Source organism: Jaculus jaculus, chromosome 6 (assembly GCF_020740685.1).
Source record: "Jaculus jaculus isolate mJacJac1 chromosome 6, mJacJac1.mat.Y.cur, whole genome shotgun sequence".
Classification (NCBI taxonomy): domain Eukaryota; kingdom Metazoa; phylum Chordata; class Mammalia; order Rodentia; family Dipodidae; genus Jaculus; species Jaculus jaculus.
The window spans coordinates 96,443,404-96,458,114 of record NC_059107.1 but is presented as its reverse complement, the minus strand read 5'-3'; the positions used below and the strand labels follow the sequence as shown (position 1 = coordinate 96,458,114).

At 51.4% G+C, this 14,711-nt stretch overlaps 2 protein-coding genes across 4 annotated transcripts in view; one reads left to right on the top strand and one right to left on the bottom strand.

Moving 5' to 3' along the window:
• Window positions 1-8,006, top strand: part of LOC101605273 (cyclic AMP-dependent transcription factor ATF-7) — a 142,329-nt gene extending 134,323 nt beyond the window's left edge. The window contains exons 12-13 of one of the 2 annotated variants that reach the window (XM_045152766.1): window positions 7,611-7,732; window positions 7,827-8,006. In XM_045152766.1, coding sequence (XP_045008701.1) covers window positions 7,611-7,732; window positions 7,827-7,883 — 179 coding nt within the window. In that variant the 3' untranslated portion in view covers window positions 7,884-8,006. Of the gene's footprint in view, window positions 1-7,610 lie in introns of both variants that reach the window. The other variant, XM_045152765.1, reaches the window with a different exon arrangement.
• Window positions 8,007-8,220: 214 nt separating this feature from the next.
• Window positions 8,221-13,418, bottom strand: Tarbp2 (TARBP2 subunit of RISC loading complex). Of its 2 annotated transcripts, none has more exons than XM_004649903.2 (9): window positions 13,166-13,418; window positions 12,440-12,609; window positions 11,683-11,785; window positions 11,033-11,116; window positions 10,453-10,525; window positions 10,147-10,264; window positions 9,324-9,451; window positions 8,795-8,996; window positions 8,221-8,651 (listed from the first exon to the last, which is right to left on the bottom strand). In XM_004649903.2, the coding sequence occupies exons 1-9, from the start codon at window positions 13,216-13,218 to the stop codon at window positions 8,494-8,496; spliced, it is 1,089 nt and encodes a 362-aa protein (XP_004649960.1). In that variant the 5' UTR covers window positions 13,219-13,418; the 3' UTR covers window positions 8,221-8,493. The 2 variants fall into 2 exon arrangements, with proteins under 2 accessions (XP_004649960.1, XP_045008726.1); XM_045152791.1 differs by lacking the exon at window positions 13,166-13,418 and adding an exon at window positions 12,914-13,056.
• Between the last annotated feature and the right edge of the window lie 1,293 nt (window positions 13,419-14,711).

The following is a 14,711-nucleotide window of genomic DNA, read 5'->3' as shown; positions in this document are numbered from 1 at the left end:
TATCCTCAGATAACTTGCCATTAAGATTATCCATTGTATCCACAGGAAGGAAATGTTATATCTTTTTAAAATCCTCCTAGCTTTATGGCATATGCCTTTGTTGATGTGCTTTTTCTATTTTATTTAGACTTAGGTTTGGCCAGGGAGAGAGGTGTGGAGAAACGGGACAAGTGAGGACCCTAAGGCCAGTTACAAGACTCCACCCCACTACAGCCTTGTCAGTCATGCCTATCTGCATCTGCCTGATTTCTCTGCACATGTGCAGAGACAAGTCTCCCACCACTGCCACCACAGGGGTGGCCCTGCAGGAGTAAGCACGGAAGCTGCTGGCCAACAGTTCCCACCCTCTACATGAGTTGACTTGCTTCTCTTTGGGGTCTGGGTAAAGTCCTACCCCAGAATGAGAACAGGCTGCAGAGAATAGAGCAGGTTAAGGCAGCTATGGCCTTCATAAATGCAGGCTTGACTATAGCTACTAGGGTTTATTTTACCTTTTTCACACAGAGCTGGTAATGCGGGGTCTCACCCCAGCTACTGGCAAGTGTGGTTGTAACTGTATGTGGCTGTGAGCACTGGCTTCATTAACTTTACCTGAGGTTCTTAAAATATGGTGCAGGAACAGCAGCAGCAGAAGCACCTGAAATGTGCTAACTAGAAATGTACTCTTGGCTGTCCCAGACCTACTGAGTCAGAAACTCTGGAGGTGGATTTTAACAAGCACTCCATGTGCTTCTCACGCACACTAATGCTTGAGAGCCATTACCTGAGGGGCAAACTGGGAGCTTCTTAGCTCTGGGAGGGGTGGGGTGGCAACGATTACTTTAAATGCCATCCTCGGCCTTAGCACTAACATTTCCTATTTCCCCAATCCCTCCCTCCACTCAAAACAGCTACCACAATATCACTCATCTCAAATTCTAGGTTTATCTTCTTTCCAGTCTTAGCCCTAAAACCTATCCCTGCATTGATCTGGGCAGGAATTGTCCATAATTCCTTGCAGGCTGCTTGCTCCCCTTCTGGTGACATTTAGAACCTGCTGGGGCTGAGCTGCCCTATCTCCCCCAAGTGCACACACACCGTGCCGGCAGGGGGGAGATGAGCCTTCAGCTCCAGCTCCATCAGTGGAGCCTGCTACATCCTGATATAATAGCTGTTGAAACAAAAGCAGTGTGTATCTATGAGTATATCTCTGTTCATCTATAGACTTTTGACATGTAGCAATACCTCTCCATCCTCAAGGAACTCGACTTGGCCTGGATCTTCCCAGGCTGCAGTGGTGGACCGATAGGTGGGAGGATGCAGTGCTATGGGCTGTTTTGTTACAAAACTGTCTTTTCCCCTTTCCCTCCACCTAATTCAGCATGACCCCTGTGAGCAGGCTCTCACAATCTCCTGGGGCGGGGCTGAGGCAGGGACTTTGTGCTCTTCTCCCAAACCGTCCCTTCTTCCTTCCCCCTTGCCACTTAGCAGTTATCCCCCAGCCTTGCCTTCTCCCTCCCTCCCTTGCCCTGACATATATTGTGCCTTATTTATGCTGCAAATATAACATTAAACTATCAAGAGAATCATTGGTATGTCTGGTGCTTCACTACCCACAGGGCTCACTGGCCATTCTTGGATACTCACTGGGATTTCATGTCTGTGACTGTCCTCACTGCCCCCCTTCTTAGGACAGAAAGAGCAAGGAGTCTCAGCCCTACTTTAAAATATATATTTTATTTATTTGCAAGCAGAAAGACAGAGACAGAGAGAGGAGAGGAGAGGAGAGGGTGTGTACATGTGTTTTGAGCTCACCAGGGCCTCCAACCACTGCAAAAGAACTCCAGATGTATGCCCCGCTATGTGCATCTGGCTTTATGTGGGTACTGGGGAGTCAAACCTGGGTCCTTATGCTTTGCAGGCAAGTGCCTTAATGGCTGAGCCATATCTCCAGCCTTCATCCCTACTTTTTTTTTTTTTCTTTCTTTCTTTTGGTTTTTTGAGGTAGGGTCTCACTCTAGTCCAGGCTGACCTGGAATTCACTCTGTATTCTCAAGGTGTCCTTGAACTCATGGTGATCCTCCTACCACTGCCTCCCAAGTGCTGGGATTAAAGGTGTGCACCACCACGCCCAGCTTCCATCCCTACTTTAAAAGTATGTATATACGTATATATACTTATTTGAAAGAGGGAGAGAATGGGCACACTAGGGCCTCTAGCCACTGCAGATGAATTCCAGATACATGTGCCACCTTGTACATCTGGCTTATGTGGTACTAGGGAGTCAAACCTGGGTCCTTAGGCTTCGCAAACATCTTAAACTGCTAAGCCATCTTCAGCCCTCTCATTCCTACTTTTTGTTGTTCCTGTTGTTGCTGTTGTTATTTATTTGACAGAGAGAGAGAGAGAGAGAGAGAATGAGTGTGCCAGGGCCTCTAGCCAATGCACACAAACTCCAGGCGCTTGTGCCCCCTTGTGCATCTGGCTAACATGGGTCCTGGGGAATCGAACCTTTAGCTTTGCAGGCAAATGCCTTAGCGGCTAAGTCATCCCTCCAGCCCTCATCCCCACTTTTTTTCTAAATGGACTTTTTTTTTTGTTTATTTTTATTTATTTATTTGAAAGTGACAGAGAAAGAGGCAGAGAGAGAGAGAATGGGCATGCCAGGGCCTCTGTCCACTGCAAACGAACTCCAGACACATGCACCCCCTTGTACATGTGGCTAACGTGGGTCCTAGGGAATCAAGCTTCGAACTGGGGACTTTAGGCTTCACAGGCAAGCACTTAACCGCTAAGTCATCTCTACAGCCCTCATCCCCACTTTTTATACAAGGTCAATACAGACTCCAAAAGGCAAATAATTTCTTTTCTTCTTTTTTCCTTGGTTTTTCGAGGTAGGGTTTTGCTCTAGCCCAGACTGACCAGGAATTTACTGTGTAGTCTCAAGGTGGCCTTGAACTCATGGCAATCCTCCTACCTTTGCCTCCCAAATGCTGAGTTCAAAGATGAGTGCCACTATCCCCGGCTGCAAATGATTTCTTACAAGTTCCACAGTGTGACAGGAGGCACAAAGCTCGGATCTTTGGATTGCCTTGGAGACAACATGACAGGAACACTCCCCAGAAAACATATGTGTACTCTGTGCGGATGGGAAAATGGGAATGTCTGAAGGCCAGTGCTCTTACCTTTCTGTTCTCTCCTCACCTTCTTCCAAAATTTGGATGAAAGAAAAGCCCTACTCTCAATGAGAGAGTGCACACATCATTAGACACGGAAGAAGATTACAGTCTGGAGATGCAGGCACACCGTTTAGAAGCCGGAAGGAAAGAACTCACAAGAGAACCGGCAATGCTCAGAAAGACTGTGAGTGACGAAGAGGTGTAGACAAACCACCGGGAATTTAAGTGCAGTGAGCCAGACTGGAGAACTTGATGGTAGAGTAGGTACTTCTGAGGTATATATGCATATATATATATATATATATATATATATATATATATATATATATATGATATAAGAAGCTATTTGTATTTGTGGCTGGTGTTTTGTAAACAACTGCCATAAATAAAGAGTCAAAACCTACTTAGGAAAGTGGGAATGGCAATGGTGGCCCTCACTATTGTGATGGTCAGCACATGGGGGTTCAGGAAAGAAAGGAAGTTGCGCCAGGCACATGCCTTTAATCCTAGCACTTGGGAGGCAGAGGTAGGAGGATCACTGCGGTTTGAGGCCACCCTGAGACTACATAGTGAATTCCAGGTCAGCCTGGGCTACAGCAAGACCCTACCTCAAAAAATAAAAATAATAATAATAACGGGGGAAAGGAAGTAAGTTGCTAAAAGGCAAGATTGAGGAATTTTGGAGGTGGAAATGTTCAAGGCAGGGTAGTATGCCACATTAGGATTAACCCATTCTGACTTCACACCAGAGACCAGTTGCCTGTATCCTGAACACAGGGAGGAAGGCAGCCTCAGCTTCTTCCTCAATAAAGCTTCCATCCTGAGTGTTCAAGAGTGCTGGGAGGAGAAGCAGTGGTGAGGGCACTGTTGAGTGCCTGCCCTATGCTAGAGTGCTTTGCATTCAACCCATTCATTGTTCACAAGAACATTTGGGTGCTGGCGATGATGCTTCTACCATGCATGTTGCTTCATTTTATAGATAATAAACTGAGGATTACGAAGCCATACAGGGAAGTGCAAGACAAAAGCAGTTATAGGGGCTGGAGAGATGGCTTAGCGGTTAAGTGCTTGCCTGTGAAGCCTAAGGGCCCCGGTTCGAGGCTTGGTTCCCCAGGATCCACGTTAGCCAGATGCACAAGGGGGCACACGCATCTGGAGTTCGTTTGCAGTGGCTGGAAGCCCTGGCGCGCCCATTCTCAATATCTCTTTCTCTCTCTGACTCTTTCTGTCTCTCTCTCTCTCACTCTCTGTCAGATAAATTAAAAAAAAAAAAAAGTTACAACATGGCATGCTGGCTCACATGTATAATCCCAGCACTCAGGAGCTTGAAGTAGAAGAATCTCCATGAGTTCCAGGTCAGCTTGAGCTAGAATGAGATCCTGCCTTAAAAAAAAAAAAAGGGCTGGAGAGATGGCTTAGCGGTTAAGCGCTTGCCTGTGAAGCCTAAGGACCCCGGTTCGAGGCTCAGTTCCCCAGGTCCCACGTTAGCCAGATGCACAAGGGGCGCACGTGTCTGGAGTTCGTTTGCAGAGGCTGGAAGCCCTGGCGCGCCCATTCTCCCTCTCTGCCTCTATCTGTCTTTATCTCTGTCTGTCACTCTCAAGTAAATAAATAAATAAAAATTTAAAAAAAAAAAAGAAAGAAAGAAAAGAAAAAGAGGGATTGGAGAGAGAGCTTAGTGGATAAGACATTTGCCTGCAAAGCCAATGGACCTCGGTTCAATTCCCCAGGGCCCACATAAACCAAGTTGCACAAGGTGGCACATATGTCTGGAGTTTGTTTGCAGTGGCTGAGGGCCCTGGCACGCCCATTCTCTGTGTGTGTGTGTGTGTGTGTGTGTGTGTGTGTGTCTGTCTATGTGTGTCTCTCTCTCAAATAAATAAATAAAAAGTTTTACAAAAGAAAAAGGAGAGAAAGGAAGGAATGAAAAAATAGAAAACCTGAATCCAGATCAGGTTTAGTGGTACATGCCTGTAATCCCAGCATTTGGGAAACTGAGCAAAATTAAGAGTTCAATACCAATCTGGGCTACATAAGAGTCTCTGACTCTCAAAAGCAAACAACAAAAAAAGTGGTGAACTACAAAATACAAGTCATGAATGTTTGGTCCGTGTTTGAAACGAACCATGAGACAAAGCTCACAAAAGGTTAAAGATTGCACCCAAGCTAAGCCTTAAATTTAATGTCTAGAATGTCCTGGGCTAAGAATGCACCTCAGTGAGAGAGCATGTGCCTACTACGTACACGCCCTGGATTCAATCCCCAGTACCACAACACAACAAGCAAGCAGGCAAAAACCACTACAAACCTACAAACATCTACAAACCTAAAGTGTAAACTGGTTCCAGGATACCTTTGTCTTGCAAAGAGTGACACTACCCCTCGAGCAAAAAGAACAACATACAGCATGGAAGAATGAAATGTCATATTCAGGGCTTTCACAAGGGGTAAGAGATGCTCAGAAACCTCACGGAGTATACTGACTCTGGTGAAGGCTACAAGAAGGCTGAAACCAGCCTGGCACGGGCATGTGTTCAAAGACCACTCTGGGAGATAAGCTCCCTGGCCTGGTGGAGCGGAGGTAGTCACAGCTGACAATTTGAAGGACAGTTGCTCTATGACATATTACAAATGGTGGCCTCCCCTAGGAAGTAGGTGACTTTTCTTTTCAAGGCAGGGTTTCACTCTAGCCCAGGCTGATCTGGAACTCACTCTGTAGCTCCTGGCTGGTCTCGAACTGGCAATCCTACCTCAGCCTGAGTGCTGGAATTAAAAGCATGCTCCAGACAGAGGTGGAGGCAGAAGCCCTTCCCACCATGGTTCCTCTTCAGCACAGGCACATTGGTGGCACATTGGTATGCTCCAGATGAGACCAGTACTAGCAGAAACCACCAGGTTTCACTTTGAAGGACCTTCCTAGGAATGATTCTGAATTCCTAAGGCAGGGCTGTGCTAACCAGAGGGAGGTAGAATACTGCCCTTAGATGCTGTCTCAGGACTTCCACTCAGCCTTGTTCTCATGAGGTTCCAGAAATGTTAGTCTAGTCAGGCATGTTGGAACACACCTTTAATCCCAGCCCTCAGGAGGCGGAGGTAGGAGGATCGCTGTAAGTTCGAGGCCACCCTGAGCCTACATAGTGAATTTTAGGTCAGCCTTGACTAAAGTGAGACCCTATCTCAAAAAAACAATAATTTCTTTATAGAAGAGGGTCTAGAAAACGTTAAGTAGCTGGACCTGGCAGTAAGGAGCAGTGGCCACAGGGTGGCAGCAGAGCTTCAGCTGTGGAGGCCCACTCCCCTTGTGCTCTTAAGCAAGACCAGGCTGGTCCTCAAAGATTAGAAAACACTGTTGTCCTGTGAGCTCTGAAACCCACCCATTTCCTCCCCGCTCTCACTATCCACAGGCAAACCTGGTAGTGATTCCATGTTTCCCCTTCCAAGAGGCTCATAAACCCCAGGGTGGGGGAAGTGCTGTGATCCTGACTGCCCACCCCAGGCAAGGGAGAGGCAAGGCTAGGTTGCCCTAGTCCACTCTGACCCTGGCCTTCTCTAGTTCCCTCCAACCCAGGACACCTTATTCTTCCTCCAAGTTAGGAACCAGGGGCCATCAATTGAAGCTTTATAACCTGTTGAAGGATTTGGGGGTTCTTGTAAGGCCACCCTAGGGCCTAGCTCTGACAAAGCATCTGCAATTAATGATGCTGCTTGAGCTCTGGAGACAGGATTTATGCATCTAATAAAGTTTATAATTTCAGGCTCAAGGACTGAGGGCGGGAGGCTGAGAGCACAAAGTCCCTAGGGGACCATGGGAGAGAATCCCAGGTGGCTCTTAATGGAGCGATGTATTCCCATTGCCTGTCTAGATCTGCCCCCAGGCTGCCGACGGGTGGGGGCTGGGGGACAGCAGGTATAAGAGGCCAGAGGCCAATGTGGAAGCAGGGAGGCGGACGACAGCATGGGTTCCAGGCAGGCTGCTGTGCTACTATTGCTGCTGCTAATAGACTGGAGCCATGCTAAAGGACCAGGTTGCCAGGACAGAGGAGACCGGGTCTTGTCGGTGAGTACAACCTGTCCCCACACCACCATTTTCCCACCTCAGCTGAGACCTGTGCTCTAAGGTCTGATACTCCCTGACTCTAGGATCTTCAGGAGGTTGTATGTCTGATAGAAATGCTGCCTCAAGCAGGGCGTGGTGGCGCATGCCTTTAATCCCAGCATTTGGGAGGCAGAAGTAGGAGGATTGCTGTAAGTCTGAGGCCACTCTGGCACTACATAGTGAATTCCAGGTCAGCCTGAGCTAGAGGGAGACCCTACCTCAGAAAAAAAATATGTACATATATATTGCCTCAGTCCATACAACCTGCCCCAGAAAGTGACTCCTTCCCCCCTATGACTTTAGTATCCATGGCATTTGCTCATCTCCCTCCCTGCCACCCCACCCCCTTGCCACAGGAGGAAGACAATGGACCCCAACCACCACAGCACATTCAGACCCTTGGGTCCCTCTTACGTTCCCTAATTCAGGCGATGGAGAGATCTGGCCGGAGCCCAACCTTCCTGTTTCAACCCCAGAGGTAAAGCTGGAGATGGGATGGGACAGGAAGAACAGAGGAAGAGGCAAGGGAAGGGAGACTAGAGGGAGCTATGCCTGACCATGAATCTCCTCAGGTTTGGCAGAAACGCCTGGGGTTCCTGGAGCAAGGAACAGCTGAGTCCCCGGCCTAGAGAGTTCTGGAGCCTGGCTACCCCTTAACGCTTTGGGAAGAAGTGACAATGATGTGTTTGCATACAAAATCAATACCCCAAATGTCATGTGTTCTCCCCAAATAAAATGGTCTGGCTTCTGAACCAATTTGTCTAGGTGAGACTTTGAGGGACTGGGAGGGAACCCCAGGAAAATGGCCTCAGCATCCTACACCTCCACCCTATAAATGTAACAGGGTTCCCCAAAGCCATACCCAGCCTCCTGACTGCAATAAGGAGACTGGGAGTTAAGAAGGACTCGGCAGAGGAAGGAACGTGGAGTCAACCTCTGCCACCCACATTTGGGCCAGAGAAAGGGTTTAGGAAACAAAGGAGCAGCATGTTTATTCTGGACTCCAGCAGAGCTCCCAATGTCCTTCCCACTCAACATCCACAGAATGAGGACAGATCCTTGGCCAGCCAGGGGCCTGACAGCCCTGGCTCCTTGCAAGCCCTGTGCTTTTCAGCCTCAAGGTAGGCATGTCAGAGGTAGAGATGGCACCTCTGGAGGGTTCCAGAGCTGGCAGATGCATGGACCCAGTGTCAGGAGGCGCAGGGAGCAGAGGGCACACATCCATGATGTAGCAGGGTACTACTTGCTGCCTGCCATGATCTTGAGGTACTGCAGGGCACGACGAGCAGCCTCACCTCGGGCTGCCTCCCTGGTAGTTGCAGAGCCATGACACACAGTAGCTGGCTGGGTGGACAGTTCCACTAGGCACTGGCAGAGCCCACTCAGACTCAGTTCCTCTGGGGACCGAGAGAAGAGGGAAGCAATTTCAGGGGAGAGGCAGCACCCGGTAGGGTGCACATCATCACCATCGTCTCCTGACTCCTTTATCCTTGATCTGATCCAGCCCCCACCACCCCCCTGGCTCCCCAACTCGCCATACCAATATCCAAGTAGCTGACATGGAAGGCCTGCTCCTCAGAGAGCTCACTGAGGACACTGCAGCAGGCAGAGCCCAGAGCCCCAAGGGAGCTCACAGAGCAATTGCGAAGGGACAGGATCTTCTCTCCCACAGAATTGCGCAGAGAATCCCAGGTGCAGCCTGGGCCCCGGTTCCGAAGTCCATCCAGGCGGGAACCCACACCCTGAGGAAATGGGGAGAGTAAGAAAGCAGCCAGTAACTGCAAGAATGAACCATTAATGATACCCTCTAACTTCTGGATGAGGACCCGGTGGCCAGGCAGCCTTCCTCACCGCCAATAAAAACAGCCTGCAGGGGCTCTGCCCTAAACAGTTCTCACCAGTGGGTCTACAGTGCAGGCTGAGGGGATCTGCTGGGCAAAAGGAGCCTTGGGTCTAGTAGGGAAAACTGGTAGATGCTAGTAGACCAGCTTACTCCTGAGAGACCCAACTTAGTTCCCTACTGTATCCTAGAAGGTGGAACACGTGACAGGCCCACACAAGCCACTCACAATGGAGAAGTGGTCATCATCAGGCTCAGCCTCGTTGCCATCTCGTGCATCCAGAGGCACTGTGTGCACTCGAAGCAGCATCTTGGCTGCTGCATTACGCTTTGCCAGCTTTTTGGAGGTGCCACTGCCTGCATTTAGGGAAAGGATTGTTGGATTCAGATGCCTATCAGACCAGTTTCCCTCCAGGTCATACATGAGTTTAGGGTTCCCTAACAGTATGCCAACTGAAAAGCAGATCTGAAGACCTTTCCATGCACCTCAGAACCTTGTGAGCCAAGAGCGGAGAAAAGGGCTGGAGAGATAAATTAGTGGTTAAGGCACATGCCTGCAAAGCGTAAGGACCCAGGTTCAATTCTCCAGCTCCAGGTCCCACATAAGCCAGATGTGTATGGTGACGCATGCAACTAAAGTTCATTTGCAGTAGCTACAGGCCCTGGCACACCCATTCTCTCTCTCTCTCCTCTCTATCTCTAATAAATAAATAAAAATAAATATTTTTTTTAAAAAAGGTGGAGAGCCGGGCGTGGTGGCACACGCCTTTAATCCCAGCATTTGGGAGGCAGAGGTAGGTGGATTGCCATGAGTTCAAGGCCACCCTGAGACTCCATAGTGAATTCCGGGTCAGCCTGGGCCAGAAGTGAGACCCTACTTCAAAACAACCAAAAAAAAAAAAAAAAAAGTGGAAGAAAGTCAGGGCTAAGGGGCAAGGAAGAAGCTAGGAGGCAGAGCAAAGCAAGAACTGGGGCTACAGCAGAGCCAGGCTGAGAACCACCTTGTGCCCAGGGCTGGAATATGGCTACACAAACCCCCTCTAGCCGGTTACCAATCTCAATGAAACGCTCCACCCGGCAAGTCATGGTGAACTCTTTGCGGTGGGCTGGTCCAGACTCCTGGGTCACTGTGTACTCTGGCAGTCGCCAACCTTTCTGTACCACCAGCTCCTTTGAAAGGGAGACAGAGGGAGCCCGAGGCTGAGTGAGGAGAGGTTCCTCATGGACACACTGGTTCCCACCCAGAAGCCCCATCCTCCGGGTGAGAGGAAGGATGTAAGGGTGATGCCACCCCGCCCACAAGCACATGCCCTGGCTCAGAAAGGCAGCACATACAGAGAGGAGGAGAGGAGGCACACCTGCAAAGCCCCAACAGGGTTGCACTCAGACTGCTGAGGGGAGGCAGGGGGCTGCATCTCCACAGGGAGGCTCCTGAAGGAAAAAGGGTGCAGGCCAAAGCTGAGAACAGTTCTTCCTGGGGCTTCCCATGGGCTGAAGCACTAACCACTGCTTCCTTCCCAACCCATCTCCCAAGTCCCCATTAGGTAGACAGCTGTCCATTCAAAACCAGCATTGCTCACTCCTGCTCTACCTGTTTCCTGTTCTTCATTCTCAAGTGGTCCCAGGACCACTGCAGTGCAGAACACTTGAGAATGACCCCAGGACACGGGAGAGGGGTTGTACAGCCAATCCCAGGGCGCCTCATGGGCCTCAAACATGGGGCCATCCTGTGGCAACCCAGAAAACGGGGCCTGCCAGACCCTGAAATAATAACCTCCTGTCTCAGTTGCAGTCTGGCTATTCCCTCACTGTCTAGTTTACTCTCAGGCTTCCTCATCCTGTCCGGCCTGGAGCACTGGAGGCCAGGTGCCAGAGGCTCCCCCCACCCCCAAACACACACACTTCCCTCCCTCAGAGCAGTCAGGGGACACAAGATACCTGGGTAGGACAGCAGGTGGAGCAGGAGCAGCAATAAGAACAGAAGTGTCCTCAGCCAGCGAAGAGTCTGGGGGAGAAAAAGAACTTCCCAAGGGGAAGGAGGCCTTGGATTCACACCCATGTGGAAGGGAACAGGGGGGCAGGGACCAGGTCCTCCTGACTTTCCCATCCCCTGAGAGAACTCCTTCCCAACTGAGCCAGATTCAGAGAAGCTTAACAACAGCTCTTCCTCCTGGGATCCTTTGGTGCCCAACATTGGCTCAAAAGGATCAAGAAAGGGGGGCTTTAAAAAAGAGGGTCTCTTCCTCCCCAAGAACCATAGGAGCAACAAACTTCAACCTGAATGTGGAAGAGGGAAGGAAGGCCATCTTGTTAGAAAGAAAGACCACACCAGGAGCAACTTGTCAGCTTCAGCCTCCCCCTCCCCCTCCTTCTAACCCAGGCCCCACAACTGCCACAATCCCTCAAAGGGATTCCTCCCAGTGGCAGAGGCTCTGGAAACACCCTAGTCAGCTCCACAGAAAATTCTCAGGAAGGGGCCAGGTCAGCCTGTCCATGTGCCACCAAGCCAGTCTTGGGGAGGAGTGGGTAGTGGAGGGGCCTGGGTTCCTGGTGGGACTTCTAGGGTGCCTGTGCTGTTCCTCCCTCACCTGCTGTCCTCCAGGGCCGGCTCCAACATGCTGCCCCCTTTGAGATGTTTGAGGGCCACCTCAGCTGCCTTGTGCTTGGCTGCCTTCTTGCTGGGACCCTGACCTGAGAGAGGGAGTGTGGGCAATAATGGAGGTGACTAGCAGGACAGCAGAGAAGCAGATACCCCACAGCCCACTCTCTGACCAATCTTCCCCTGCCAAGACTGGAAGGGCCCTTATCTTTCCACTAGCCAAGCCAGGCAGGACTTGTTTCAGAGCCCATTCTTTCTCTGCTTTACTTTTCTCTGCAAGGTGTCTTCTTTCCTGCTCAGTATATAGACAGCAGGACAACAGAGGACTGGCTATGTAGTTAAAGTCTCACTCTCCCATTTACTAGACATGTGACCAGGCACCAGCTGTTAAATCTCTAATCCAGGTCCTTCATATTCAACATGGGATAAGGATAAGGAGTACTGCGCCATGGGCGCTTGCTCCCCAAATAAATACCCACTGAACTTTCAGAGCCTCATCAACTTTTCCTCTGGAATGATAAGGACCCAGCAGACCCCTGGTGCAGTTCTGATCTCTCTTCTGATTCTCCCAAGTCCCATCCGCCCTCTCACAGCTCTGTTCTTCCAATCCAGACAGTGGCTTTTCCCCCCTGAAACCTCTCTCCCTCCTTCTCTGGCCTTAAAGAAGACTGTGAAGAGATTGCACGATATTAAGCCATGGGCCCTGTGAATGCACACCCCAGCCAGGCTGCCCAAGCCTTCCTCACCAGTGCAGCTGGTGTCGCCAACGGTGACCCGGAAGGTGAAATTAGGCTGATGGGCTTGGCCCTCGGCTTTGAGAAGGTCGTACACGGGCGTCTTTCCTATTCTGGTCCCATACTCCTGCAGAAGGCTGATCGGGGTCTTGCCCGGGTTGGCGGCCAGCATTTGCTCTATGCTGGGAGGAAGGAGCACAGACCAACATCACAGTTCCCCTCTCTGCACCCACCTGGCCAAACACTGCCACCCCAGACCTAGGCATATTATGAGTGACATTGGATCCAGGGGACCCCGGGCAGTTAGTGCATCCGTGGGCTGAGTTCAAAGTGAGATGCAGCTGGGAAAGCAAGGGTCCACTACCCCAAAGCAAGTGAAGAATGTACTGTTCCTGTCTCAGCTAAGGCGAGGGATCCTGTGCCCTGGTGCTGGTTGGAAGTGCATTAACCCCCTGGCACAGTACAGACCAGGAACCCAGTACCCACCAAATGCACTGAATGGAGGGGCATAAAGCCCAGTGCTCCAGTGCAGTCTGGGAACCCCGCCAATCCCAAACTACTTAGAGCTGGAGGCGGTGGCCACTACCCCCTAGTGCATGCCGGGAACCACACTGCCCACTACCCCAGTGCTTGCTGGGAACAACCCTCGGGCCAGGTGCATGCTGGGGCCGCGCCGCTACCCCTCCGCACCGCTTCAACATTTTTGGCCCTGCCAGGGTTCGGGAGGAGGCGTCTCACCTGGGCAGCCCGCAGCCCGTGGTAGTGCCGGAGCCCTGCTCCTCTTCACTCATTCCCTCCTCCGTCCCCGCGGGCGCCACCGTGACTACAGCCTCCACGCGCCCCAGTACACCGCCGACAAGCTAGGGCCGGGGCCAAGCCCGGAGTCGCGGCCGGTAGGGCCCGCCGCGGGGCATGCTGGGACATGGAGTCTCCCGCCCACCCGCTCTCATGAGTCTTCATCGGGAGGGGAGCTACCCGCCCCACAACCCTCCGCGACGCTCTCCCCTTCCGGGAGGAGCGAGTGGACGCCTTCCGCGGACGCTGCCCGAGCTGCGGAGGGGGGAGGTGTTTGTTTGTTTGTTTGTTTTGTTTTTTCACGTCGTCCCGCCTTCATTCTTCCGCACCGCCTCTTCCTCCCACCCCACCGCCTAAGTGTGAGCATGCGCACTGGTGCAGTGCAGGAGGCTGGGGGCGGGGCAGTCAAGGCTTCCTGGAGTCTGGGGCGAGCAAACTACAGCACCCAGGAGCTCGCGCGTCCTGTGGGTCGCAGCTGATGGAGGCGGGGCAGAAGCCGGGGACGGTACCGCCCCCTCCTCCTCGCTCGGACACGCCTTCTTCTCAAGGAAGGTCATGATTGGACCGGTTGCCTTATTGGTGGATCCTAGCTCTTTGCTATCCCGGAGGTGGGCCTTACCTGGACGCGGGAGGCGCAGCTCTCGGTCCCTGACCCCCAGGGCATTGGGGCTGTTGTGGGTCTAAATAAGTCTCAGTTCTCGCTCAGTCTCCAGCCTAAGTAAGCTCCTGGCCCCCTCAGGATTTTGTCACAAAACTTGTTCCCTTTTCCCTGGTTGTCCTTCGCCTTCCTTAACTGTGTGCTCAGCCTGCAGAGGGATTTGCTTCTCCTCTGAAGCCTTCTCAGCTCAGACCTAGTGAACCTTTCTTAAACTGGCCGTGAGTCAGGGACCCGAGAATCATTAGATGGACCGAGACATTCGATGTCGTTCCCTCTGCTGTGCTCTTGACGGAATCAGAGAGCAACCAACTGACTCATCCATCTAGGCTCAGAATGGAACGCGTGCTTTTGGGTCCCCAGGGTCTCTGAGCTGAAAGATGTAGGGAAAATCTTGTGACCTTGGAAGAGAGAGATCACGGAAAAACGTGATTCGATTGAGTGTTTTGAGAATGGGTCTGGGAAGACATGCCTTGCTTAGGAAAGGGCGGAGGTGGAGGTCTGAAGGAATCTTGGAATGATAACGAGGGGTCATTCAGGAACACTGGAGGGGGATGGGACCTACGGCTTAGTGGATTCCAATTGGGTGAAGCTGGAACAGTGACAATCTAGCGAAGCAGAACTGGCAGGATGGGTATGACAGGGATGCAATGCCAGAGCGTTGAGGATCCCATCTGAGGTGCTGCTTTCTCGGGGTATAGGAAGGAGTCTGTAAGACGGGTCATAAGGGATTTCTACGGAATCCGATTGAGGCTCAAGGTGGGACCGCTGTAGGACACTGCCAGAAAGGAGGTGCAGGGCCCAGGAGGGCCAGGGGCGAGCCTGGAGCACGCC

Bases quoted from the DNA above. Each gene is read 5' to 3' on its own strand.
- Tarbp2 (XM_004649903.2), bottom strand. From the start codon at position 13,218: ATGAGTGAAGAGGAGCAGGGCTCCGGCACTACCACGGGCTGCGGGCTG. The intron at 11,786-12,439 runs GTGAGGAAGGCT...TCCCTCTCTCAG, and splicing joins TGGCGACACCAGCTGCACTG to GTCAGGGTCCCAGCAAGAAG. The intron at 10,526-11,032 runs GTATCTTGTGTC...TTTTTCCTTCAG, and splicing joins CCACCTGCTGTCCTACCCAG to GAGCCTCCCTGTGGAGATGC.